This window comes from Lagopus muta, chromosome 6, assembly GCF_023343835.1.
Source record: "Lagopus muta isolate bLagMut1 chromosome 6, bLagMut1 primary, whole genome shotgun sequence".
NCBI classification, from domain to species: Eukaryota; Metazoa; Chordata; class Aves; order Galliformes; family Phasianidae; genus Lagopus; species Lagopus muta.
The window spans coordinates 24,784,559-24,810,735 of NC_064438.1; the positions used below are offsets into that span (position 1 = coordinate 24,784,559).

The 26,177-nt window shown below is 46.3% G+C and overlaps 1 protein-coding gene across 4 annotated transcripts in view; it reads left to right on the forward strand.

Moving 5' to 3' along the window:
• TYRO3 (TYRO3 protein tyrosine kinase) overlaps positions 1-19,763 on the forward strand; it is a 39,988-nt gene extending 20,225 nt beyond the window's left edge. For all 4 annotated transcript variants that reach the window (XM_048948227.1, XM_048948228.1, XM_048948230.1 and 1 more), the window contains 11 exons: positions 825-969; positions 5,442-5,571; positions 5,755-5,855; positions 6,684-6,779; positions 9,032-9,112; positions 10,753-10,845; positions 11,224-11,345; positions 11,628-11,737; positions 13,186-13,345; positions 14,689-14,825; positions 17,306-19,763. In XM_048948227.1, coding sequence (XP_048804184.1) covers positions 825-969; positions 5,442-5,571; positions 5,755-5,855; positions 6,684-6,779; positions 9,032-9,112; positions 10,753-10,845; positions 11,224-11,345; positions 11,628-11,737; positions 13,186-13,345; positions 14,689-14,825; positions 17,306-17,684 — 1,554 coding nt within the window. In that variant the 3' untranslated portion in view covers positions 17,685-19,763. The remainder of the gene's footprint in view (positions 1-824; positions 970-5,441; positions 5,572-5,754; positions 5,856-6,683; positions 6,780-9,031; positions 9,113-10,752; positions 10,846-11,223; positions 11,346-11,627; positions 11,738-13,185; positions 13,346-14,688; positions 14,826-17,305) is intronic.
• Positions 19,764-26,177: the final 6,414 nt, after the last annotated feature.

Sequence of the window (26,177 nt, forward strand, 5' to 3'; positions counted from 1 at the left end):
AAAAGAAGGTTGCAGATTAATTTACAGTATGTGGGGAGTTGAAAGAACCCTGTCAGGGTAGGCCTTTCATTTGATTCTCAGTGTTGACCTTCCCCAGGTATCTGCCTTTGAAGTTCACAGCATTTCTTATGGTTTCTCACTCCTTAATATACATTTCACCAGCACCCATTAATGATGAACAAGCTTGTAATAACAGGCAGCGGGAGAGACTTATTTCCTTTCTTTCATGACCCATTTTGTACTAGGCCAGCATCACTGACTTTTTGAATGATAATATTGTGGATTCCCATTGAGTTTACATTGTGTCAGCAGTGGAAACTTCATGTGGCTTTGCTGCAAATTATGTGTAAGAAGGTCCCCAAAATTGCTGCAGATATGTTGGTTTCATTTTCCTAAGTGGAAACTAGCCATGAAATTCAGAAGCAATTTGAGATTTGGCCAGTAAGTTAAAGCAGACAAGATTCCTCCTTTGGATTAAAATTGTCAGATGCCTTGCAGTGTGTTGGTGAATCTTTGTGTCTAAAACAGATGAAGCAATTGTGTCTTCTAATGAGAAAAAAAAAATTATATGGGAACTTTCATAGAAGGATCTCAAAGAAGTAAATCATTAAACTTTCTATCTTCCCTACACCCTGGGAAGCTGTTAGTGATTTCTGAGAAGAGAAACCCAAGGTGACATCCCTAGTTAGTGGTGAATCTGGGACTAGAACAGGAGTCACAGATCCTTGCTCTTGTAACACCAAGGAAGTACGCAGTAATGGTTTGGTTTAGACATTTTAGCTCCCTTTTTGGGCATCTTACAGCTTGTTGCCCTTTGCTCTTAGGGGGAGATGATTGTGCAGGAAACAAAAGCAAATCTCACAACGTGGAACCCTCTCAAAGATCTAATCATCAGGGTGTGTGTGCTGAACTCAGCTGGGTGCGGACCATGGAGTGACCTCTTCCTGCTGGAAGCCCAGGAGGTCATGGGTGAGTGTCCACTGCCACTCCTTCATATGGGGGAGAGTAGTCAGCATTAGAAGAGGTGCATTTAGAGCTTTGAAATCTTTCATTTAGGTTTGCATTTAGCAGAGTGAGTATGAGAGAACTTCTCTAATGTAGGTTCTTGTAGATTTATTTTAAGGCCATTCCTCACTTGTTAAAGTTGAACCCGATTTAAAGCACATCTGCATAGTTTTTTGTGATGATTCTAACAGAACATCTTTATATGAAGGCAGCATGGCACACTCCATGGAGAGGCTGAGCTACTGGTAGGAAGGGAAGGTTGTGGTACAGCAGCTGGGCTGTACAGATTGGACTCTGTGGAAAAGTGTGCTGAGGGCAAAGAACATGTGTGTACAGAGGATGTTCCTAGAGGTGAAGGTTGGATCATCAGTGCTGGTTTGCTTGCCACCTGCATTTCGCAGTAAATGGGAAATAGAAGCTGGGATGTGGATAAGGTCTGAGTTGTGTTTGAGGGGATGGACTCTGTCCTGCAACAGGATCTGGAAACAGAACAAGACTAAAATCCGTCATCTCTGGTGTTGACACACTTCTGTTCCTTTCTTCCCAAGCCACGTGTCTCTTTTGGTCAGTCACATGAACATGGATCCTTCTAGGCTTAGAAATGGCAGGGCAGCCTGGAGGGGGCCTTCTGGAACTGGGGAAACAGAACAGAGAAGCAAGGGAGAACTGCAGCCCTACCTGCAGCAGTGTACTGATGCTGGCTTTGACGTGCAGGTATCTGAGAAAGGCCTTTGGCAGCCCAGTTCTTGTAATGAAGGCTGTACTGATGGTTTATGTGAGCACACTCACTGTAGAATCAAAGACCTCAAATTATTTAAAGAAGAACCCATAGGCTTGGGTTGAAAGAGACATTAAAGATCATCTACTTCCAAACCTCTGCTATAGCAGAATTGCCATCCACTCTATCAGGCAACAGATCAGGCTCCATCCAACCTCATCTTGGACACCACCACGGATGGGGCATCCACAAACTCTCTGGGCAGCCTATGCCAGTGCCTCACCACCTGAGTAAAAATTTTCCTCCTAGCATCTAATCTAAATCTTCCTTCTCAGTTTAAAGTCATTCCCTCTTGTTCTGTCACTATCAGACTGTGTAAAACATCAGTCTCCCTCCTGCTTGTAAGCTGTCTCTTCAAGCACAGGAAGGTCTCAGTGAAGTCTCCCCAGAGCCTTCTCTTCTCCAAGCTAAACAAGCCCAATGTCTTTAGTCTTTCTCCATAGGAGAGGTGCTCCAGCCCTTTGATAATTTCTGTGGCCCTCCTCTGGACCCATTCCAACACCTCTACATCCTTTCTGTACTACAGGCCCCAGGCCTGGACACAGTACAGAATGGGGTCTTAAAAGGGCAGAGTAGAGGGAACACTCACTTCCCTCTCCCTGATGGCCATCCTTCTTTTGGTGCAGCCCAGGATAGCAGTTGGCCTTCTGGGCTGCAAGCATGCACTGCTGGCTTGCGTGGCTTGCCTTAAGCTTTTTATCCTCCAGAACCCCCAGGTCCTTCTCCATGGGGCTGAAATGGAAGAGTGGAGTATCAAAAATGTCTCTACTAGAGGATGATTATCTGCTCCATCAGTGTGTTTCTCCTGTTGGTCTTTTTTGTGGCACCCAAACGTAGAGAAAAGCACCTGAAAGGACTAGAAAATCCCTTTGGAAAATGTCCAGCACTGGCAAGAAGCCCCAGGGGATGTATAGGATTTGCATATTACAGGGAGCTAGAATGAGATAATCTTAAAAACACAGCATGTTTGCTTGTTTTTATTTACAAACCACTTCAAAAAAGCATCAGGGAGCAGTGCATGCTTTGGCCAAGTGCTATCTGAAAGCGTGTATATTTGTTCTGAATCCTTTGTCAGTTTTCTCGGCTTCAGTTCACAGTAATAACATTCTGGAAATAAAGGTTCACTGTGAAAAAGCTGATAGGCCCTAAACAGCAGAACAGCAGAACTGCAGAAATACTGCAGTTCTGTTGCAGGCCTGATAGAAAATATAAGTTGCTTCCCTTCCTAAAATAGCAGGCTGGCGCTGGTTGCTTTCAGTGAGAAATGCCAGGGGTGGTTTCTGACCAGCTCCCAGTGCAGCAGCAGGGATGACTAAGCTTGTATAAACTTTAAGGCATATTTGTCATCACAGCAAGCTTGTAGAGCTCCACCCTGGCTATGCAGAGATCTTGTGCACCATTAACAAAGAACGTTTTAGTATGTTCAGAGGCATCCTCAGTGTAAACCTCTCTCTTCCACTGCAGAGAGAGGAAAGGAATAGCCTAATAGTACTTTTTTCTATCTGTAATCTTCATGATTATAGGCAGGAGAGGTCTCTTGGATTGTTTTTGCACACCTTTGCTATAGAAGGCCTCCTACAGAAATAAAAAGGCTTCTTTCATCATCAAAGGCCTCCTAAATCCTCATTTACACTCATCCGGTAACACTGGCTTCCGTCTGCCTTGTGCAGTCTTAAGGCATACGCTGGTCAGAAGAGAGGAGAGCAAGAGATGGGAAAGCAACAGAGCTGGGGAGGGAGAGGCAACTCATTCTTGGGCTGCAGCCATCCTCCTTAGCTCAGTGGCAAGAGGGGGAAGCCAAGAAAGATCTAGGGCAGAACAGTAGAAGCAGTGAATTTCAACATTCATTTCTATTTCTGACATGTTTGCTATAAACTGGGATGGGCTCCTGACTCCTAGCAGTTTAGAAACAAGGAGAATCACTTTGATTTGTTTTGTTTTCATCTGTCCTCCTTTTGGAAGAACTCCTCCCTTGAAGTGACCTAAATCCCTTCTCTCTTACCAGACCAGAGTTGACAGAGTAGATAAATAGACTGAGAGAGGCTTGTCTCGCTGTGGGGCCAAGGAAACCTTATTGTTAGCTATCAGAAAGGATCTTTTGCATCAGTGTTGTTCTCTGTTTCTCCCCTGATTGTTTGATGGTAACGCCCCAAGTGATTGGCTTGGGAATTGTTGCACTTCTGTTTCAGATCCCCCTCCCTCCTCATTAACAGCCTTGAAGGCCAGGTCAAAAGGTTCAGCAGAAAAGGGTATCGTAAAACCAAGAGCCTATAAAACTCTCTGTGTGGGAAGAGAATCAGAGTCACTGAAGGAAGATAAGATGCTGATGGATAGATGCTAGCTCTGATGATTTTTTGTAAGAGGAGAATTCTCCAGAGCTCTGTTCCCTTAAGCCTCACCTGTTTAATAGACTAACAATGCTTCCTTGAAAACATGGATGGTAAGGCTTGACAGCGCAACCAGTAAGCAAACTGCAGAAGCCTTTTGCCTGCAAGGACTGCCTGCTGGAATATTTCACTCCTTTTCAAACGTCTATGCAAAGGTTAATCCAAATCTCAGCCCATTGTCCTAGCACCTCTTTTAAGGACAGGTTTACCTATACTCTCATGATATATACCACTATAGAATTATTTATACCATCAGAAATGACTCATCCTTAGCTTCTGGTAAAGCACAGTTGACAAGGGAGTGTGAAGATGACAAGTAAGCTGCTTAGTGATCTGTTACCTGTACTTGTTTGTTCTTTAAACAAATTGGAGATACGAGGGCTGTACTGGGTTTTAATAAACCTATTCAAATTGGCATTTAGTCATCAGCAACTTTTTTTTGGAGAAGAAGTCTCTCAGGGAATTGGATTAATTTATCTCTTGTTTGCCAAGCATAGATCATATTCTTCTCTTCATAGCCATATTGCTGCAGTGTCTTCCTTCCCTTGTTGCTTACTCAGGTTGGCAGCGTGTCCATTTCCTTTGTGAAGAGGAGAGGTTTGTAGTCAAAAATATATCTAATCTGAAAGCATATTTTAGACAAGACTTGTAACCTGCATGCTGGTTGAATTCTTTCTTGACTTGCAGGGCACTTTGAAAAACCTGCTTCTCTTTGGTAGAGAGGTATTACAAAGTAAAAAAGGAGCAAACAAAATTGAGAGGTTAACAGCCAATACCAGGGCTCTCTTTGTGGGAGGGGAATTGTAAATAGTCCTTATCAGATTGCCATGAAGAGCTATTGTCTCTCAAAATCTGGTTATCTGGTTGGCATTTGGGCAGAGTCTGGTCAAGGCTCTGCTGGCTGCCTCCAACAGGGCAAAGTGAAAATTGTATGCAAAATTCCCTTTTTAAGTACTTTTTTTGTCTTGAGACTGCAGGTCATGATTCACGTATGTAGTTTAATCTGGAGCAGTGCCCTTTACTTTATGGGTGGTCAAAACCAAGAATAGGTCTGATAGCTGCATGTATCTGCTCTGTCCTTGCTGTGTCCAGCAGCTAGACTGATTGGGTAGCTGTTTATGCAAAGTTCCAGTGCACAATGATTCGCTGTGTACATCAAAATCAGCAAGATGGCTTTTCCATTTAAAAGCAAAATATTTTTGTATCCCAACGTGGGCTTTTTACTATTTGCATTCTTCTATTTGCTGACTAGTGTTTTCTTCATCATCTAGGTGGTCAGAGACAGCCTCCTTATGGGACGTCCTGGGTTCCTGTGGCATTGGGCATTCTCACAGCTCTGGTCACAGCTGTTGCCCTGGCTCTTATTCTCCTTCGAAAAAGAAGAAAGGAAACTCGATTTGGGTAAGGGAGTTTCTCCTAGCACTGCTTAAGAGACGTCTTTACTTCTTCCCCCAGTGTGGTTTTCTGACTGATTATTTTACAAAAAAATGTGGTTTAAGTATAATCACCCAATCTGTCTGTCACACCCTTCAGAAGTGAATGGCCTGTATCATCATGGCTCCGTGTGTCTTTTCTGCTTTCTAGCCATGCCTTTGGCAGTGTGGTTGGCAGAGGGGATCCAGCTGTTCATTTCAGAGCTGCCAGGTCTTTCAACAGGGAAGGCCCAGAGCTCATTGAAGCAACGTGTAAGTCCAGTTACCTCAGTGATTCTACTTGAAAAACTGTTCATACATGTACTGTTCTCTCTGTTTTTCCTGAAACTGATGGTTTTGGATCAAGAATATGGGAAATAATTTCCAGTGAGATTTAAGTAATCTGTGAACGATGACAAAAGTGAAAGGTGAGAGATTGCTGTTACCATCTTAGTTACATAACAACATTTCCTTGCCAATTATAGTTACACTCATTCTGTATTTTAATGCAAAGCGTAAATTCACCACTTTCCTGCCCCGTTTCACACTGTTTTGACTGTACTACAATGTAATAGTCAGATGAGTGAGGCTTAACAATGTTAGCAGTATGCTCTAAGCTCAGTTTGCTACAAGCGTGAACATTCAGATAGGCACTGTGAGAACTGTAATGTACTTAAAATAGTGTAAAGGCCAGTAAGATTACAGAAAACTGGTTCAGCTCCATCAACTTAAATGAGTCCAAATGAGTCAGTGTCCATCAGGTGTCCCTTCTCTTCGCACTCTGTCTTTTCAGTTATTCACAATAGTTCTGTATTCCAGTTCTTGGCATTATTAAGGGCAGTGCAGTCACAGCCTCTCCCTTTCAGTGCTTTTGGTAATGAAAAAGATAATGAAAAAGATGTTTTCTTGTGGCTAAACGTTACTGGTCTTGGCTGTGGTGAGACTTGAAGATGTGGGAAGGAACTCCTTTTCAGATTTTCCATCTTGCATTATGGAAATAAGGCTGGAGATGGAATTAAAACAGATGACTCTTGATGTTGTGACAGAACATTTAAGTATCCCTGATTTTACTCTTTTTTTTTCTTTTTTTTTTTTTTCCAGTGGAGAGTGTAGGGATCAGTGATGAGTTGAAGACAAAACTCAAAGATGTCCTTATCCAGGAGCAGCAGTTCACCTTGGGACGAATGTTAGGCAAGGGTAAGAACCAAAAGCTGAATAAGACTATACATTAAAATTCTGCTTGGGTTACCTTTACTGCTGAGTAGGGAGAAGCAATTATAAGTAGCTTGTTTTCTGTCCTTCTGTTTGTAGATGGCATTTAAATGGCACTTTCCTCTAGCTAACACAGTTCAAAGATTTAGCATAACTAAGGGGATATTGGCTAAGCCAGTGTGGCTCTACAAAGTTGTGAACTACAGTGTATGTTCGGCTTTCCTGAACTGTTGATTCATTGGGGTATGATTTTTTTTTCAGAGTTTTAAACAAAGGGGTATTCATTTAAACTTCTCCTGCTCGTTCTGCTTTAAAAGTGGTGCTGTAGAATTCCTTCAGTTTACACATTCAAATATGCTGCACCAATACAGAGGCAGATGATCTACAACAGACACTCCAGTGCCTCAAAAACACTTGCTGATTCAATTTTGCATATTTCTGTCATGTCAAGTGGTTTGTCTCCAGATATTAGTTTGAGCTCTTAAAGAGGCGTATCTGGAACAAGTACTGAATTTGCTGGCATTTGTCCATACTCAGGACCTTTGGAGTTCTTACTTCTTACCTACCATTTCTCTCAACTTTTCAGGTCATGAGGAATGGGCAAAATAAAGTTGGGATGCTTCTCACCTAACTTGAGCTAAAAAATTGGCCCAAAAACTCTTTGCAAAAGAAGGTTTTGAATTTAGATTTCCCAAATTGCAGACTAGTGTCCCAGCTGTTGAATCAGACTTCTTTTTGACTGAAAGTGTGTAACAATAAAGCAAGTAAGTAAGAAAGGATTGTGAGTCAGGAGTCACACGCAAAAGAGAGCTGAAGTGTTTGGCTTCCTTTTTCTTAACGAGACTAGTTTTATTGCATTCTCTTGACCCTGTCCCACTGGGAGCTATATTCTGCTCCAGTCCTTCCAGAACAAATGTGTTTCTGAAGACTCTTTCAGATCAGGAAGATGACCTTCCTGCCGAAGGTCAGAGGGCTGAACAATGCTAAGTAATTCAACAGTGTCAGCTTTTGGCCAGTTTCTGGGATCCTTCTAACACTTCTGGGCTGTCCCCTCAACAATTAACAAAGTGGAAATTGGCTGCCGTGGGGTCCTTGGTGGAAGGATGCTAGCTGGCAAGATGTGTTCTACATTGTCAGCCCCACTCACCCAACCTCTAACCTGAACAGCATACAGGTTAGAAGAGGGCACGGCTGTGTTATCTTGGGTTCTGCTGACTCTGCAGCTGAGAAGAGCTGCACAATGCAGAACCAATACAAAATTGCTTAGATCCTTCCCTTTCTTCTCTTCTTTGGTCTGATATCCACTGCATATGATTATTGTGAAATAAGTACATGCCACACAGCAGTGAAGGACACTGTGAAAAGCCAGTGGAAAGATAATGTTTTGGGGTATGCATCTTGAGTACCACATTTTACTTCCTCCTCTTCAGTACCAGAAACTCTCATCAGAACAGATTTTGGATTGGGTAATCAGTTACAAAATTAGGGAGAGCAAATCTAGAACCAGAACTAATGCAAAGAGTCTGTTACGCTGTGGATGTAAAGCCACTTCAGGCTAAAATAATTTGAAGATTTGACTGTTTGCATTTCCTCTCATCTCCCTTAGAGAAAACACAGGGATAAGCTCTTCCTTGTATTAATTGACGTGTCACACACACAGAAGAAGGTGTTGTATATTTTGTCTAGCCTGCACTGATTCATGCAAGTCGTTCCCTGAATTTTGAGAGATAAGACCCGATTGTGTCCCAAGTGATTGAATGCTGGCACCATTACTGGGCTGTCAGCCCTGACAGCTGTCACCTTCAAGAACGGTCAGCACTGGGAGCATCCTCATCCACCCATCCTCTTACTGGCTCCCACTCACGGGCCCTTCTCTGTCCAGAATTTCACTTGGCTGCATTCCTCATGATGTGATTTCCCCAGAAATGTCTGCCTGAGGTCCCAGCCCTTACTGTGACTGCACTGTCCGCTTGGTAGAGGATTGCCTGCTTTCCCTCTTGTTTTTCTTTCTGAACTGCTGGCAGAGTGGCCTCTGTCAGCTGATTGTGCTACCTCTTCGAGGCACGAGTATGCTGAAAACTGCTGACTCAAGTTGCAGAATGAAAAATGAAGCTGGTAGCTGCATTTCTTATGCTTACTCAGCTTCTATGTTAGCGACCCCCAGTGTGATCCTGCTGTGAATCATACTTTCCTCGCTAAAAGCTGTTCCCTCACTGCCTGCTCTGGTCTTTTCACAGGAGAGTTTGGGTCAGTTCGAGAGGCACTATTGAAGCTAGATGATGGCTCTTTCCAGAAAGTGGCAGTGAAGATGCTGAAAGGTAAGTGGGAGCAGGGCTACTGGAAGTACTTAAGAGAGAAGAGAGCTTGGAAGGATTAAATGTAGTCTGTCCTATTCTCTATCAGATATCTACTGACATTCTTCTTTACTCCTCTCTGAGCTTCCCACTCAGCCCTTCTACCAGTGTTCTCTCCATCTCATTTTAAGTCTTTATGCAGTGGAAGCTCTTCAGGGAAGGACCTATACTACCTCAGCTGGTTGTACAGCATCCAGAGTGTGGTGATTGCAACCAAAAACACGTCATAACTGCAGTTTTTGCGTGCAGAGGATCTCGTTCAGTTGCTTGATTCAACAACAGCACTACATCATCTGGCATAGGCAGCTCAGGCAGGACTGCTTTGTGCTATGATGTAGTCAGCAGTAGGTGGCAAAGTAGTCCAACTCCCTTCCGATTAGTCACTGGAGGAGTGAACAGAACAAGGGCAGCTAACGTTCATCAGGTAGAGATGTGTGACACAAGAAGCGATTAATAGGTGTAAGTGAAAGCAAGTATGTGTGCATATATTTATACATGTGTTAACCTATGTTATTTTAGCCCTGTTGCCTGTAAGGCAGAAATGAACTGTGACTGACTGAAAGCAGAGTCACACTTGCGTACCTTTGAAGTTAAAATTGGCTGCCACAGAGTGCCAGTTTGTGCTAAGTATACTGCTAACGCAGTTGTGTAAGTTAAAACATTTTTCTCCAGTCTCAACAATCATTCTAATCAGTTTGCAAGGAGTTTAGTGGGTAGTCAAACTGTCTGCCTCCAAGCATCTGACTTGGGAACTGTTACCCTCTACTGGGACCTTCCTTTCTCCTCTGGCTGTAGAAAGGAAATCATGTACTTCTGTCTTCTGAATCATATTAAATGACTTCCCTAAAGCAAAGAATATGAATATTCCCATACAAGTCTGAGTCTGATCTCGTAGCAGAACTGGAGGACTCTCACTAAATTCAGCAGCACCAGTGGAGGAAGTATTCTGCTGGGCTAATTCTTGATTATATCATACTTCTGTAAATCTGGACTAACAGTGACAAATTGTTCTCTCCAAATTTATATTCATGTGTGCCACTAACAAATTTGGTCCAAGGTCTCCAGTACTGAGGTTATTTAAGAAATCTGAGCTATAGCAAGACTCAATTGTGCTAAGAGATGGAGAAGTGTATGGATCTTGCATGCTGTCCTCATTAGAGATGAATTGAGCTTTGTGACCCCTGTTGGGGTCTCCAGCCATCTCCTCAGTCTTAGCATTTTCTCTAATTCTGTGTGCCATCTCCTCTTCCTGAGACTGTAGTTTAGGTCCTTTTAGCTAATTTATTCTTACATCTTTAATGCACATGTGATTTCTATGGCTTCCAAGGAAAATTGTTACTGAGAAAAGTGCTGCTAATTGTCAGGTCTTTCCTCTGCCAAGAAGCAATTTACCAGATGTCTCTGATGCATGCTTACTGACCACTGTCCCAGATGAAAGCGTCAGGCTCTGCCTTGTTGTAAACTGGCTCATCTAGCTGTAGGTCTGGGAGGATGTGCAAAACCTCCACAAAGAACAGGCTTCTGAAAATCATTATCTGTAATGTCCTTTGGAGCCATTCACTGAAGGACCAAGGAAGAAAACTTACAGTGACCTTTTCTTCCAGCGGACATCTTCACCTCCACTGACATTGAGGAGTTCCTGCGGGAGGCTGCATGCATGAAGGAGTTTGACCACCCACATGTCACTAAGCTGATTGGTAAGCCAGCAGTGCTGCTCACTCCCACAACATCCCCCCAGCCTCACATGCCCAGCAGCACTGCTCTCCAAAAGCAGAATTGGTGCAGCCACCTCTGCGCTGTAGGGAGCAGCACCTGCACTTTCCAGGCCTCGAAAGGCTTGGAGTGTTGAAAACAAATATGTGCAGCCCTCATACACCTGCAGTAAACATCTGTTATTTAAACTAATTCTCTGGTTCTTGAAACCCCTACAGGAGCATACAAAGGAGTTTAGGTCCTACCTGCCAAAAAATGCACATTTTTTCTGCAGGTTCAAAAGAGAAGGGCATGGTGACCTCTAAGATTCCCCTTGGGCCTGCTGTGTTTGCTAAAACCTCTTTGCTGTGTGTATTCACTAGGAGTCAGTCTACGGAGCCGTCCCAAGGGTCGTCTCCCAATTCCCATGGTGATCCTGCCCTTCATGAAGCATGGAGACCTTCATGCTTTTCTGCTGATGTCAAGGATTGGGGAAAATCCTTTTGTAAGTCTTTCTTACTGTAAAATTCCTGTAGGGAGGGCATGGATTTTCAGACAACATGCTCAGATCAGTTTGGGTTCGGTCTTGCAGAGACATTGGCAGATGATCAGATTTTTACGCTATAGGAAGCTCTGATCAGATGTTGAAGTATTTAATCCCATGCACACTGAGAACCAACTCCTGCTTTCCCTACAGCCTCCTGTCCCTGCCTAGTAAGCTAGTAGAAAATGTTGCAATCCTGCCATAAGAGGTTGAAAGTTGAAATAACTGAGTTATTTCTTTCAGAACTTGCCTGTTCAGACACTCCTCAAGTTCATGATTGACATTGCCAGTGGGATGGAGTACTTGAGCTCAAAAAATTTCATACACAGAGACCTTGCAGCTCGGAACTGCATGTAAGTGAACCATGAACCATGAACTTTTAGAGAAAAGAAAGACCGGAGTGGATGAGGGAGGAATGAGAAGCCTTTCACACAACAGAAGTGAGGAGGGATCCTCTTGGGGGATGTTGGCCTTTGCATCTAACTGACAGCAGTCATGGGAGAGTCTTGTCCATGAATGTACGTGTACATGGTGGTGGTGATACTCTGGGGGGCAACTGTTAGCCTTCAGCTGAGCTTCAAACTGACCATATTTAGAAGAAACTATCCCATCATTGGTTTGGACATACATATGTTTTCAGAGGGTTGATTACAATGCGTTGTGTCAGCATGGGCTATTTGTTCCACTTTATAATGTAACCAACAGAAGAGAAAGGGTTTGTCCGGGTCAGAAAGAAAGAAGCTTTAAATATAGTCTGAAATCTCTATTCCTCGTATCTCTTTTGAAGACTTGATTATCTCAGTATAAGAAGTGTAGGATTTCCTGGAAAGCAGGTGAAGAATGGCTAATGTGGAGAATGCCTTTAAAAATAATTGCCTGGTGAGCACTCTGCGTGATCCCACATTGCTGTTATGTCCCCAAACTGCCTTGCCTGCTTTGAAGTGAAGATAAATCCCTTTTTGTTCCTTCCTCTCTGCTTCTTTCCTGGGAATAGAAAGGAACAGCCCATTCTGGCAGGCAGAACTCTGCCTCTGAACAAAATGACAACAACCAATGAAATCTGCAGTGAGACACAGATTTCCAAAGGCATCTAAATGTCCAGCTGTACAGACAGGAGGCTGATAAATCATAATGAAAAATGATGAATTAGCCTGCATTGACACTGCTGAGAAACTCCTACTGTTTTCCTATTTTAAAATACTAAAAAAAACCAACAGTCTTCCTTCAGAGGAAGCTGAGTGCTGTGTCATCACACCTTCCTTTATGCAGCCTGGAGGCATGATGTCTTTATGGGCTTTACTCTACGACCTACTGAAGTGTCTAGGTTTAAGTAAGTGTGTGACAAGAGCAATTCAGGCCGTTAACTTGGCCTGAAGAGAATGGCTTGCAGATGTAGTTTAGGCAGCTGTGATATGCATCTAGGCAAGTACCTTGTGTTTTTTGATTGCTTATGCAGGGCATGGGCCTTAGTGATAGCAGTGAACAATGCAGATAAACACTGTTGAACTTTGAGCCTCTATAAAGTAACTGAGTTCACTTTGGATGACAGTGCAGGCCATCTGAGCATGGCCGTTTGTTTATTTTCTTATTCCTAATTATCTCTCTATTAGTCTCAAGGAACTGATTTGAGACCACTGAATTATTTTACGTCAGTTGTCAAGTAGATTAAGTCATTATCCTTCTGGGTAATACTTGATGATGAAATACCTCACTTCCCTGCCCAGGTAGTCCTGGTTGTACCTCTTTTATTGCCTGAGGTGGCCAGTGAATGCTTTTCTTAGTCATTAAAACTTTCCCATAGGCTGGATGAGAACATGAATGTGAGTGTTGCAGACTTCGGGCTTTCTAAGAAAATCTACAGTGGAGACTACTACCGTCAGGGCTGTGCTTCCAAGCTGCCAGTGAAGTGGCTTGCTCTAGAAAGCCTGGCGGATAATCTGTACACAACACACAGCGATGTGGTGAGTTTTGCTCTGGTGCATTTGGGGACCGCTTGTATTTTGGCAGAAGTGGAGGTAGGCCCTGGTGGTGGGAAAGGGAGTTTGCCTGGTAGTCTGTGTTTGAGGGGCAGTGTCACCTCTGCCTTGAGTGCTCTCAGAACCCAAGATGTAAAATATGAGTGATTTATGGCAGACGTGATGAACCCTTTTCTCATTTTCCTCTTGTCCTTTGACCCTTCATTTTTCACTTCTTCCCCCTATGCTCTCCTTTACTTGTCTCCCCATCCTTGTCATTTTCTACTCTTTGAACACGCTTTTACTCTTCTACCTTGCTCTTCTGCATTACAATCTGAAGGTGATCTAAATTTCTATTGCATACACTCATGTACATATACAGCAGTGGCACTCCATCGTACAGAAGGCACTGGAGGAACAATGGAATGAATACATCAGTGCTTACACAATCCTCCCCATAACTTCTCCCATTCATCTGAGATCTTTGCTTCCCTTCTCTTTGGCATGGGGTAGTTTGTGGTGGGAGTTTTTTTTTCTTTCTGTTATTATTTATTTGGGAATGCAGAGCAGGGTAGGGTGGTTGTTCCTTTTTTCTGTTCTGATGCCTCATCCATTCTTCCTTGCTGCCTTCTGATCTGGTTTTGCAGATCTGGTTTTGCATTAGTTTTCTCCTTCAAACCTGTGGACTTACCTTCGAATTTACCCCTGTGTCTCTGAAGGGACACCAAGAGTGCCTTGTAGCTTGGCTACTGTGTTGCCTGGTGATTGTTATAACCACTGCAGGCAGTGTTCAGTGATTGCTGATCACAGTTCAGCCAGTTTACAACAGACACTGGGCAGGGCTTGCTTATGAAGACTTTGGTTTTTTTTCCACCTAACAGACCTTGCAATTTTGATTTAAAGTTAGAAGTGTGACAGTACAGAGTACAGCACAAATCAGTGTGAGCCATAAGCAGTTTGCTCACTGCCCTGCGTAAGTGGCTAAACTCTTTCATTTGTGCCTGTACATTTCCAGTAATAGAGAATCTCTCCATGTATTAAGCAATTAATTTGTGAGCTCCCAACCAAACTCTTAATGTAGCTGAGGACCACAAAGCTGATGCTACATCTCAAGAACCATGAGTAGGAGGAGTTTGGGAGAAGTTTGTAGGTGGGAGACAGGGATAGCTCCAAGAGCCTTCTGCTCCACTGCAGGATGGGACTGGTCAACAGACGACATGTTGGCATCAGCAGCATCTGATCTTATTTTGTTTTCTAGCTAGAATTGAGCCAGCATCACTGCTGCTCACATGATGTAACCCCAACAAGCAGGGCACTTTGTTCATCAGTTCTCTGTGCTGTTCTTTCAGTGGGCGTTTGGGGTGACCATGTGGGAGATTGTGACCCGAGGGCAAACCCCTTATGCTGGCATTGAGAATGCAGAAATCTACAACTACCTCATCAGTGGGAACAGGCTGAAGCAGCCGCCGGAGTGCCTAGAAGATGTGTGAGTACTTCCTCTCCCTGCAGACATATGGTTCCTTGAGAAGTTTGGCTTACAGGAATGAAACGGGAGCAGCTGGCTGACCCTGCAACCTGAATCCATCCACTTTCCATCACACAAAAGCATTCACTATAGAGTCTCTGGGTTAGCTATCAAATTCTCTCTGCTGGCAGAACTCCCTGGAACCTGTGGTAGCTCTGCAAGCAGCCAGCTTGGCTCAAGAGTTTGAACAGTGTCAATGCTAGAAGCTCTTGGCTGTGTGAAAACTATAACTGTGTCTCCAGAAGCTCACTGCTCCCTGTCTTCTCAGGCCAGCATCTAAGAAAAGAGATGAGTTGCATGGTACAGCCTGAAGAAAGATTACAAGGAAACAAGACTGCAGAGGCTGTGTGAGCCTTTCAAACCTAGGTCCAGTTATCAAAATAGCATCTAACATTCACATAGAAGTAGTAGGAGGACAGAGAGATAGCTGACAGGAATATATATAATGTTCTATAGATCAAGGTCCCACCTTAAATTGCAGGTGGAAACAAAATCAGAACAGTGTTGTGGATATGGGTTTCAGACATCTCCAGACTTAAAGAAAGCACTCAGGTAGTTTGCTGGTGTGTTGCACCCCATGCTCCTGCCTTATTCCTGCAGCATATCTACAAACACTGGCTTTGGTGGCCTTGTAAAGCCGTACATTTTGTGTAAAAGGGACAACAAGAAGTCCCCTTTCTTCCCCCCTTCTTCCTGCTATGATGGTGGAATATATTTCATGTGCCTTCCTTTTCCCCTGCTTTTTTTTTTTTTTCTCCTTTTTTTCGATGTAAAGGAATAATCTGTGTCTTGTTACTGAAGCTGTGCACTTTTGTCTTCTCAGCAATTCATTTTGACTGTTCCCAAGCTTAAATGAAAACATAGTTATGCCACTTCTTAAAATCATTGTATGTCTGCCTCTTGACTGCTGTGAGTAGCTTTGGTTCCCAGTTGTGGAACTTTTAAGATGCTATAAGGGCCAAAAATAGAGAATGGATGCAATGAGCTGCTAGACACTGAAGAAAAATGCATAAGAAAACTACCAAAAAATATACAACCTCATTTTGAGAGGCCATTGAGCCTCTTTTGATTGAGATCTATGGGGATATGCTCAAAACACTTCCCTACATGCTCACCCTCGGCTTGTGCTGATGGCTGCTGGCAGCAGCAAGGTCCTGGTGGGCTGTTGGTCTGATCCAGTACAGCTGGTAGCTCTTTCCCTTTCTTTCAAATGAATTTCTGCTGTTCACAGGGCGGGGTAAAAGAATGTATTTAATTTGTTGCTGCAGAGTAGGGAGTTTCTGTTTTATATGGAGCACTTACAGTTCTTTCAGCCACTCGCAAGGGGCACAATTCAGGATTGAGATAACAGAGGCATTGAAGCTTTCTATAAAACTAGTGTGAAATCCAAGATGCTCATAAAGTTGATAGAGAGCAAGGGAGGTAAAAGCAAAGTAAAGGCCATCATGAAATGCTTCATTTCCCGCTGAAGGCCATTTTCAGATTTTTTTCCACTTACGAGTGTAACTGAGGTTGTTTGTCCATGGTGTTTTCCAGTGCCAGCACTGTGTTTTGTCCCTGCTCCCCACAGAACTGGTGACAATGAAGAAACAGGAGCACAGCTGTGGCTTTGGTGGGTGATGTGCAGGAAGGAGAACGATGGCTCTGGCCATTCTCCAGCCATGCTGGAGGCATCACCCTGTGTTCTGTGTGGATGCTGCTGCTGATGACATCTTGCATCAGCCCTCAGGCAACCAGAACTCTCAGCTGGTGTTTGACCACAGGATAAACACCGCCTGCGTGGCAGGATGAGGCCTGTGGCCAGTAAAGCACTAAGCAGGCCTTGAAGTTCAGGGTTTTGGGGTTTTTTTTTTTGGTACTCTCTAATTATTTTGATTAAAGTGTTTTTGAAAACAGGGAGAAGCAAGGATTTTAAGTCCATAAAACCTGCCTAAATGCCATCAGCTACACAGAGTCAAAACCAATGAATTTTGGAAAAGTTTTGGTGTTTGTTAATTGTGATTGCAAAAATAAATGCTTCTCTAAATGTTTGCAATACCCCAGGGACATACCCAGCCTCATTATTTAAAAAAAAAGTTGTGCAAATTTTATGCAAAAAATCACGCACCAAAGCTAGAATTCTTGCCATTCTGTTTTCCCTGCTGAGTGAAGCCAGTGCCCTGGTGGAGGTCACAACCTACTCACTCATGTCCTACTTTAGGGATTTTGGAGGCCTTAGGGTAGCAGTTCTTTTCCAAGGCACCCTTGAAGTGGTGAAGAACTGCATGAGCTTCAGCGTTACGGAGGTGAGATGGAGACTTCCGACAGCTCGTGAAGAGCTGGCTCTGTTCACCTCTGCAAAGGTCCCCTCATTTGATGCCTGTGCTGCACAGCACAGAGTTGCTGCTGGGATGTGCAGGGCTCGATGTGTTGTGTCTCAGTGCTCTTCTTCTGTGTTGCAGCTACGATCTCATGTGCAGATGTTGGCATCCTGAGCCCAAGCTACGCCCAAGCTTTGGAGTGCTTCGGTCCCAACTGGAAATGATTCGGGGGAGGATGTCCACACTCTCTTTAAGCCAAGACCCTCTCTATGTCAACATTGGGAAGGACAAAGAGTCATCTGTCAGTGACCCTGCCGTGCACACCTCTTTTGGAAACACGGACGGTGACGAGACCGTTGCTGGGGCAGCAGCTGCTGCTGTCACGAGTGACTATCGCTACATCATGAGCCCCTTGTGCCTTGGAGATGATGTCGAGGGTGAAAGGCATCCAGATGGGCAGGAAGGGGAGAACAAAAGCCTTCTGTACGAGCTGGAGACAGAAGGAGAGAAAAGTTGTTAGTCTGTACATAGCAGTGACACTCTGCTTCCCTGGGATGGGATGTGTGCAGCCCCAGTGCCGCGTCGCCTGGGTCTCTGATGCCGGATCTGGAATGGCTTTAAACAGCACAGGCCGGAGCTCTTGGGCAGCTTTGGCAGCTTTCATTTCTGTGTGGGCTGCAGTTGCGGACAGCTTGTATGGACCACAGCCCTGACATGCCCTTGGATTTGAGGAGGGAGGTGGTAGGGTGGCAGGCTGTTCACATCCCGCAGAAAGAAGGTCAAAGCCAAGGTGGGCAGTCAGAGCCTCTGCTCTGGTCTTTCTCACTGGCAGCTGGAGCAGAGCTGAACGCACCTTCTGTTCAGTCAGTGCTCGCTCTCGTGTAGATGTTGTCTTTGATCCTGGCTGCGTGACTTCGGGACTGGTACCTCTGAAAACACTAGTGGGTATTTACACCATCATCAGGACACTGGGGGAAGTTCCTCTTGTGTTCACTCAGCAGTGCTGCCTAGACTTCTTGCCTACCTCAGTGGTTCTCAAACTGCGATTTGCAGATATGCATTCATCCAACATTGAACATCTGGCACATTTCATGCAGTAACACTCGCTGCTCCCTCTGCCCAGAGCTCTTTTAAGGTACTCAGACTTGCAGGGAGCAATGAAAATAGAAAAAAAGTGGAACGTCCCTCTCCACCCTCTCCACCCATATACCTCTTTTCCGTGTTGGTTTTTTTTTTTTTCCTGTTTGGTGCTGGTTCGAGCCTGACCAGCCTTGCAGTTGGCCTTAAATGGGAAGGGAGGGAGAGCAGCTGGCATGGGTGAGGACAGAATCCAACTTCAAAGGAATTGAGAGGAAACTGTGTAGAGAGGACTTGCCGGCAGTGTGGGGAAGCAGTGCTAATTAATGCAAAATGCTGCCGTCCAGGAGAGGAAGGAGACTGCTTAGATGGAGAATGGCAGACACGCATCACTTTCAGCAGGAGCAGGATTCAGCACTTGCTTGAAAGTAGGATTTCTTTAATCTTTCTCTTTTTTAACCATCCTCTGACTTCTTCAAACAATCCAGTGCTGTAGCTGCTGTGGTGAAGGTCTGAAGTCACTTTGGGGAAGGTATATGTGAGATGGGGGGAAGGAGCCAACAGGGAAGCCTCTTTCTAAAGAGAGAGTCCTTATCACGAACAAGCTTGAGAACCACTGGCCGTCTTATTTAGGAGGTCTTCTGGCACACTGTAAAAGCCACATCAGATCGTAGACCCGTATCACTGCAGCCTTCCACACAGGGCAAAATTGATGGTTTTGCTCTTTGGGTTTTGTTTTCCAATCAGCATGTCTGACTCACTGTAACTGCAAGCGCTTTTGTGGTTTTTAATAATTTAATATTTTAATGTAAAATCAGCATTTGTTTTGTGTAGTGTTTCCCAGCAAGGAAGTGCAGCTACATCTTACTCTAGTTATCCTAAATATTTGCTAGATCTTCATTTGTTTTATTTTCAGCGTGCTGAACACTCAGCAGTATCACAGGACTTAGGATTCCACACTGCTTTTCCTCAGACACAAATACCACCAATGTCGTCGCTTGCCAGGTTGGCGAAGGTGGGACCAATGAGCCAGGATAGACTGCAGGCTCGGTGTCAGGACACTCTATCATTCGATGCCCCATTCTTGGCTGTTGCCAGGTGAGGGGCTAACTACAAAATTTGGGTCCAGTTTCATCCCTTGCTGAGAGCACCTTCCTAGGGAAGGGAAAGTTCAGTCTGGGGCTTGGGCACGGGTCCTTTCTGTAAGATTTCCTACTACCCAACGCTGCCCTACAGCTGGAAACCCAGTACGGTTTCTTGGTCACAAACTGCAAAACCTTACACCCCAGGCAGTACAGGGTATTTTGTCATTTAGCTGGATTGCTGTCAATGCAGGGGAGAAAATAACAGCTAGCAAAGGTTAGCAGAAACCCGTGCAGTGCACACATTGGCAGTGAGAGCAGAAGGCTATGCTCCCTGCAGCTGCCTGGGAAGCGCAAATGTACATAGAGACTCTAACTTTGGGAAGCATGTCATAGTTTTTATGCATTTTTTTAAATAATAAAACATGTACTGTGTCTGAGTCCCAGCCTGTTATCTGCAGCAGAGTTTGTGGGGATGCTCTGAACAGATCTTCCTTGCTGGGTGGGTACATTGGTAACATGGGCTTGTCTCCCAGGGAGCCTCAGCCCTAGCGAAAAGCCTTCGGCAGCCTCCTTGGAGGCAGGCAGTGCCACATCCCACCTAGGTGCCGGCAGCCTCTGCAGCCATTCCTTCCCCCTACCCCCCACTGACAGCACTCCCTGGGGAGGACAGCCTTGAAGGAGGTGGTTGGAACTGTGCTGCTGAGTCAAATGTTCCCAGTGCAACGTAGAAGAGCCCTTGGGTTTCCAGCTCACGAGAAGAAGAGGCGCACATCACACGTTCATTATTCATCAGCCAGCAGCACAGTGCATGGCCTCTGCCTGTGCACTCACACCAGGAGGATGAGCAATGGCGAGCAGTGGGAGGGAGCTCTCACCCCCATCTGCTACGCAGGGAGAACGACTTCCGAAGCATGGAGTGGCTGACTTGGCTAGTAGTGTGAGGTTCCAGTGCTCAGTGCCATCCCTTGGATCTGGTTCAAAGGATGATTGAATCCTTTTGCACATGAGCCTGGTCAGATCAGGTACACAAGCAGCAGCAGAGGGGGAACAGGAGGGGAGGAAATAGTAAGATGGCATTGGAGGATGCAGCGCTGCTCTGTGCCAGGAATTCTGATGCAGGCAGTCGTGCCATACTGGTTTCTTAAAAAGCCTAACCTTTCCTCCATGATCCCATTCTTTTCGGCTCTATTAATGTACAAAGAGAGATGCACGACTGTCCTGATGCCTGCACCTCCTTCTTGGCCTGTGTGGGGAACGGAGCCTTGTGGGCTTTACTCAGTTAACACACTCGCTGGAGTCAAATACATTTAATTTTGAGTAAAAGACGTGCCTTGCAGAACAGAGGAAATACACACTTGCATGTGTATTTGTTCCCAATTTACATTGCATTTTGCTGGCATTATTCATTCTCTAATGCTTAGCTGCCAGCTTTTGCCAATTCCCACTTTTTTCAAGCAGAAATTTCTGTAGAGGTTTTTTTGGAGCTGAGGAAGCTCAGCTCTGAATTTGGTTTGAATTTCAGGTACTCCCACATATAGCCAGGAGCTGGACTCAGTCATCTTTACAGGTCCCTCCCAAGCCAGGATACAAAAGCTGTGAGGGACAGCAGGTGCAGGCGGTGATCAGGAAGCCTTGTTACCATGGGAAACCAAGTCGAAATCGATCACTTGGTCCAGGAACACCGACAGACGTGGGCTTTGGTCGCGTGGGCTCCGTCACAGATGAGGAACTTGGCGTCAGCGTGAATCAGACTCCAGTCACTGTCCTGAAGTCTTGTGGCAAAGCCAGGACAATGGAGCACTGCTTACTGACTGCCCTGGGGGCCCCCTGGCTTTAGGCATGCCAAATCAATGTGTTCCTACATGCGGGCAGGCTGGGGAAATGTAAAATCTTTTGGCTGTGCTGACAACAGCACTGAAACAAGGGGCTGGGTAGTGCCAGCTCCTTGGCCCAAGTTGCCCAGATCTAGTTTCCTCCAGTTTCTTTTCAGGGCTAAAATCGAGCTGGAAGATACATCTGACCTGGAGCAGTGGGTTGTACTTATTGCTTTAAGCTTTGATGCGTTCAGTAGGGATTTAATGGGACTAGATGAGCTTCTAGAAAGTCTTTATAGGAGCTGTGTTTTGGCAGCGTGCTGTGTGAGGGGCTGGGACTTTGTGGAGAGGAAGGAGGGTTTGCATGCAGACACGATCTGGTTGTGAATATAAAATACTGCACGACCCGCTGGAGAACACGTCAGTGAAGGTGACGAAGAGTGGGAGAGCAGAGAGAAACTGCAGAGCAGGTGAGAGCAACGCTCTGCCCACGGCCATTAGCACGGCAAACTGGGGAGCTCGCTGCCCTCCCAGCTAATCCGTATGACAGCGATCCTGGCCGCTACCCTGTCGTTAACCGAGCTGTGTGGGAGTGCACTGCCGGCAGCTGGTGTGTGCCGCTGCTGCAGCCACTGCTGCCTGCGTGCTGCCAGCCTGGAGTTGGGCGCCCTGGTCACTTGCTGCTGCCTCTGCTTCTTTCCCCTTAATAAATTGCACTGAAACGAGCTATAAACCCCAGGAAGGCTCAAATTGCTAAACAAAGTATGCCAGATGCGCCTCCAACATCAGGCCTAATCAATATGTTTCCCAGGTTTATCTGTCTGCCTTATTCTTCCTCTTGCACGAAGGTATCTATGGAGAAGCAGGAAGGTTTTGCAAGCATGTGGGCTGAGCCGTAGCAGCCTTTCAGTGCCTGTCACCCTGTACCTGGGCTGCAGAGCATGCAGGTAATAAAAGATGCAGACCTGGGGACTACTACAAAAGGTACGGGCAGGATGTGATGCGGATGCCGAGCTGCCAATACCAACAGTGTCAAATCCTGGCATCCTGGCTCAGACCAGCATTTACACTGACCAAGCAGCTTAAGACCATCCCTTTGTATTTGCTTGCTCCCCCCGCTGCAGTTTGGGATCCCAGGGCTGCGGATGGTGAGGTGAAAGACTGCAGAGGCTACACACAAGCAGCTGAAGCACAGGCATGCGTCTCCACCGGTGCTGCTGCGGGGGTGGAAATCTCTGGCAGAGCTAGCAGCTGGGTAACTGCTCACCCCCTGATTGATGCCAGCCGCTCTGCCAATGCTCATAGCTGCGCCAGTGCCATCTCGTCGAGGCTGCTGCACCGGGCGGTACCTGGGGCAGCGACCTGCCTCACTGCTTGAAAGGGTGTCTGCATTTTCTGCTTATAAATGGACACTTGTGGGCCAATGCCTGCATTGCTCAGGATTGCTGCCCTGCTAAGGGGACAACTTTTTTCTGCATGGATAATCAGGCAAAAACTCAAACGGAAAGAGCTGGACCTATTTATAGCAGAAAATAGCCTGCCATGATTTTCTCCATTTTCTTCCTTAATACACTCAGGGAAATGTTCCCAGCCTGATGAGTCCCACATAACTGCAGGGCTGCAGCACTGGGACTGCAAAGAACGGCTGGCCCACAGGAGCTCTATTTGGGGATTTAGCCCTTGCATTTGGCACTCACTGTGTCAGCAGAGCAGAGCTCACCCACCACAGGCCGGTTCCCTCCCGCAACACAGCACGTAGCCTGCAGCCTGCCAGCCCACCTGGCCTGCGCCTGGAGGAAGATGGCTTCCTGGGGTGGCTGAGATCCTTTTCCCTCCGGGTGCTTGTGCTGGAGTGCTGCTGAGCACCACTGAGCCTCTGTGCCAGTCCCTCAGCAGGGGTGATGAGCAGCTCCCTTTGGATGTCCATGGGATATTGCCTGACCAAGGCTGGCAAGAGCTCAAAAGCATGTTTTACAGCTTGCCTGTTTCTAGACAAATTCTTACAGGCATCAGAAATCTGTGACTGTAGAAAATCTGTGATTGCCTTCTTTCCAGGAAGGCTCTAAAATTTCATAGGAAAAAAAAATAGTGGATTTCTTTTTTAGGTAAATATCTTGCAAGTGGTGCAGACAACAGACTGTAACTGAGAATGAACTCTGAAAATTAAAAGCTGTCCTTAGCTCACCGTTAGCAAAATGTAGGTAAAATCCCAAAGATGACAAGGTTTCATTCTCATGCAGAGCAGGGCAAGGTACAGTCCAGTTTCCCCCAGGTTTTCTGCTCCTGGAGCTGCTAACGCAGCTGGAAGCACAGTGCTGCCTTGTTTTCACCAGAAATTCACAGAATCATAGAATCATAGAATGGCCTGGGCTGAAAAAGACTGTAATGATCATCTACTTTCAACCCCCTTGCTTTGTGGGTCACCAACCACTAGACAAAGCACAGCAATGTGGATGAACCCACAGATAATGTCAGTTTTCCTCCCAACCAAGCATCTGTTTGCAGGGAGGATACTGTGAATCTCTGCTCAGTTACGTTGGTTTTGCAATTCTATGGGAAGCAACCAAAATGAGAATTTGACTCCAAAGATGTCATTTTGCTGTGCGCAGACATTTGGAGCACAAAATCTGAAGAGATTTCTGGGTGTACAGTTGGGAGTTGTCCTGCGAGGTCCACAACATGAGACAGGGAGAGCAGCAGAGATGCCTCTGGCATCCAGCCCCCTGGCAGCTACTCTGGATGCATATTGGTGAAATGCATCATATGCAAGCAGAGGCTTTGAGCGAGTGCCTCAGGGTTGGGGTGGGGGCAGAGCGCTGGCCCGAGCCCTGCCTGCTGCCTGCCTCCGCTCTCCTGTGCTGGCAGGTGGGGAAGCTGCAGGGCACGGATGTAGTTTGTCTTTTAGAACCATTTAGATGATTAACATCTATTAGAGCTCCTTTAAGTGAGGATGCAGCTGCATGAGAACTACAGGCTTCACATATCCGAGGAATCATCAGCATTTCCAGTGCGAGAGGAAAAAATTCTTGGCAGCAGCCAGCAGCTAGGGTGCTTGCAGAGCGGCAACCAGAAGAACTCCAATGAGTTGCCTCTGCAGCGGCAGCTACTTTGGTGCTGGGGCTTATGGATGCAGGGAAAGTGCTTTGTGGCCAATGCTTTCAGTGCTTTCAGCCAGCTCTGCGCGCAGCTCCTGGCTCTTCAGTCTGTCAGGCAGCAGCAGCACACAGACCCAGCTCAGATCCCCTACATGCCCACATAGAGGGACCTGCAACCACCTGCATTTGAGGAGACAAGCACCAAGTAAGGGGGATCAGCTAGGGCTTGGACCCTCAGAAAATCAGCAAATGTCCTCAGGAGTGTATTTCAGAAAATGTCTGTGTTCCCACCCCCATTTATTAAAAGGTCTTAGATTTATTCCATCGGGATAACAAACTGCCCTCAGGGAGCTGCCTTGCAAGCACACACCACCACCCCCCTTTGCTGTCTGGGCAATGGGAGGAAGGTTTAACCCCTTACTCTCAAAGCCATTCACGAGCCTAACAAAGGGACACCACCAACTCCTTTGAATGTTTTCTTTTTACCCCATTTGGGCAGGGAAGGATTTGTTAGGCTGCAGAACATATACTGGAAATATATTGGGCTTGGCAAGACTTGTTGCAGCTGGAGAGGCCTATGCTGCAGTGGTTAATGCAGACAAGGTGCTGACTGATGCCCTTCAGTGTGGCCCTGTGGGGGGGATCCCAGCCCCTGTCCCTGGAGAACCAGCCCCAGCAGAGACCTAGCTGGAGAAGACTTGCTGCAGACACATTCAGAGGTTCTGCCCCAAATGAGCACCACCATGCTGGGACTAAAATTTGTGGAGATGCTGTAGACAACAGCTCACCTCACGTGGGCTTCATGTGGAACTCCACAGCCTTCAGGCACCCACCCATGTGGGGAGGCTGCAGTGGAAGGGGGCTGAGGGCTCCAGTGGGGGGGTTTCCTAGCTCTCTGAAGCCCAACAGTTAGGGACAGGCTTTCCTCATCACCTGCTGTTTAACCTTGTGGGAATATTTAATAAAAACTGGGCAGCACTTTCTGCCAACCTTATTTTTTCAGAGCCAGCGGTGGGCCCCTGGCTTTGAGCTTCGGAAATAAAGCTTTACTCCTCACAGCACATCACAGCACGCAGCTCTGTGAGAGGTACATTCTACCATTCTATGATACATTAGGAACACGCAGGCTTACATGGAGGCCATGCCTGCCAGTATTAGTAACTTTGCCCAACAGAGGTAACGTTGGGGCACTCTCGGAAAGCAGCCACCACAAACACGCCCTTAGATAAGGAAGCCTTTATTTGGGATGCACCAACTGTTAAGCCAGGAAGTGCCAGCTTCACAATTATCTCAGCAATCTTAATATGGCTCCCGTGTGTGCGTAACGCTGATTTCATTAAGCATTCACACATTATATTCTCTGTGTGATCCTGACTCACTCGGTGCACAGGAAGCCACATCCTCCACGCTGACATTTTGCAGACTTTAAATGATCAACTCAAGCATTTTAACAGCATAATCGAAGCGTAAGGGCGGTGGCTGCCATTCAATGCAGTTATTGGCGCTGAAACGCAACTGTTCTTACATGGCCACTTTCTGAAGGCATATGCCTGTTTTCCCTGTGCTCCGAGTGACTGCTGTCCCCTCAGGACGGGCGAGCAAGGGGAGGGACGAGGAGAGCCCCGAGGGGATCGTTCGGCCGCCATTTTATACACTCGATCCTTCAGCACTTTGACGGACCACGCGGGGCGCGGGTGGGTCCTCCGGGGCAGTGCTCGCCCCGCCGCGCGTCCAAGCCCCCTCCCCCCGCGCCTGCGCGGCCGTCCCCTCGCGCACCGCCCGCCAACGGCTCCCCACGCGGGAGCAGCGTGTTTCCCTCGCGCGAGGGCGGGGGAAGGGCGGGAAGGGCGTGTCCCGGCGGAGGGCAAAGCGGAAGTGCGTCGGCGGGCGGCGCTGACCAATCGGCGGCGCGCTGCCGGCGGGCGTCGCGAAGCTGCTTTGC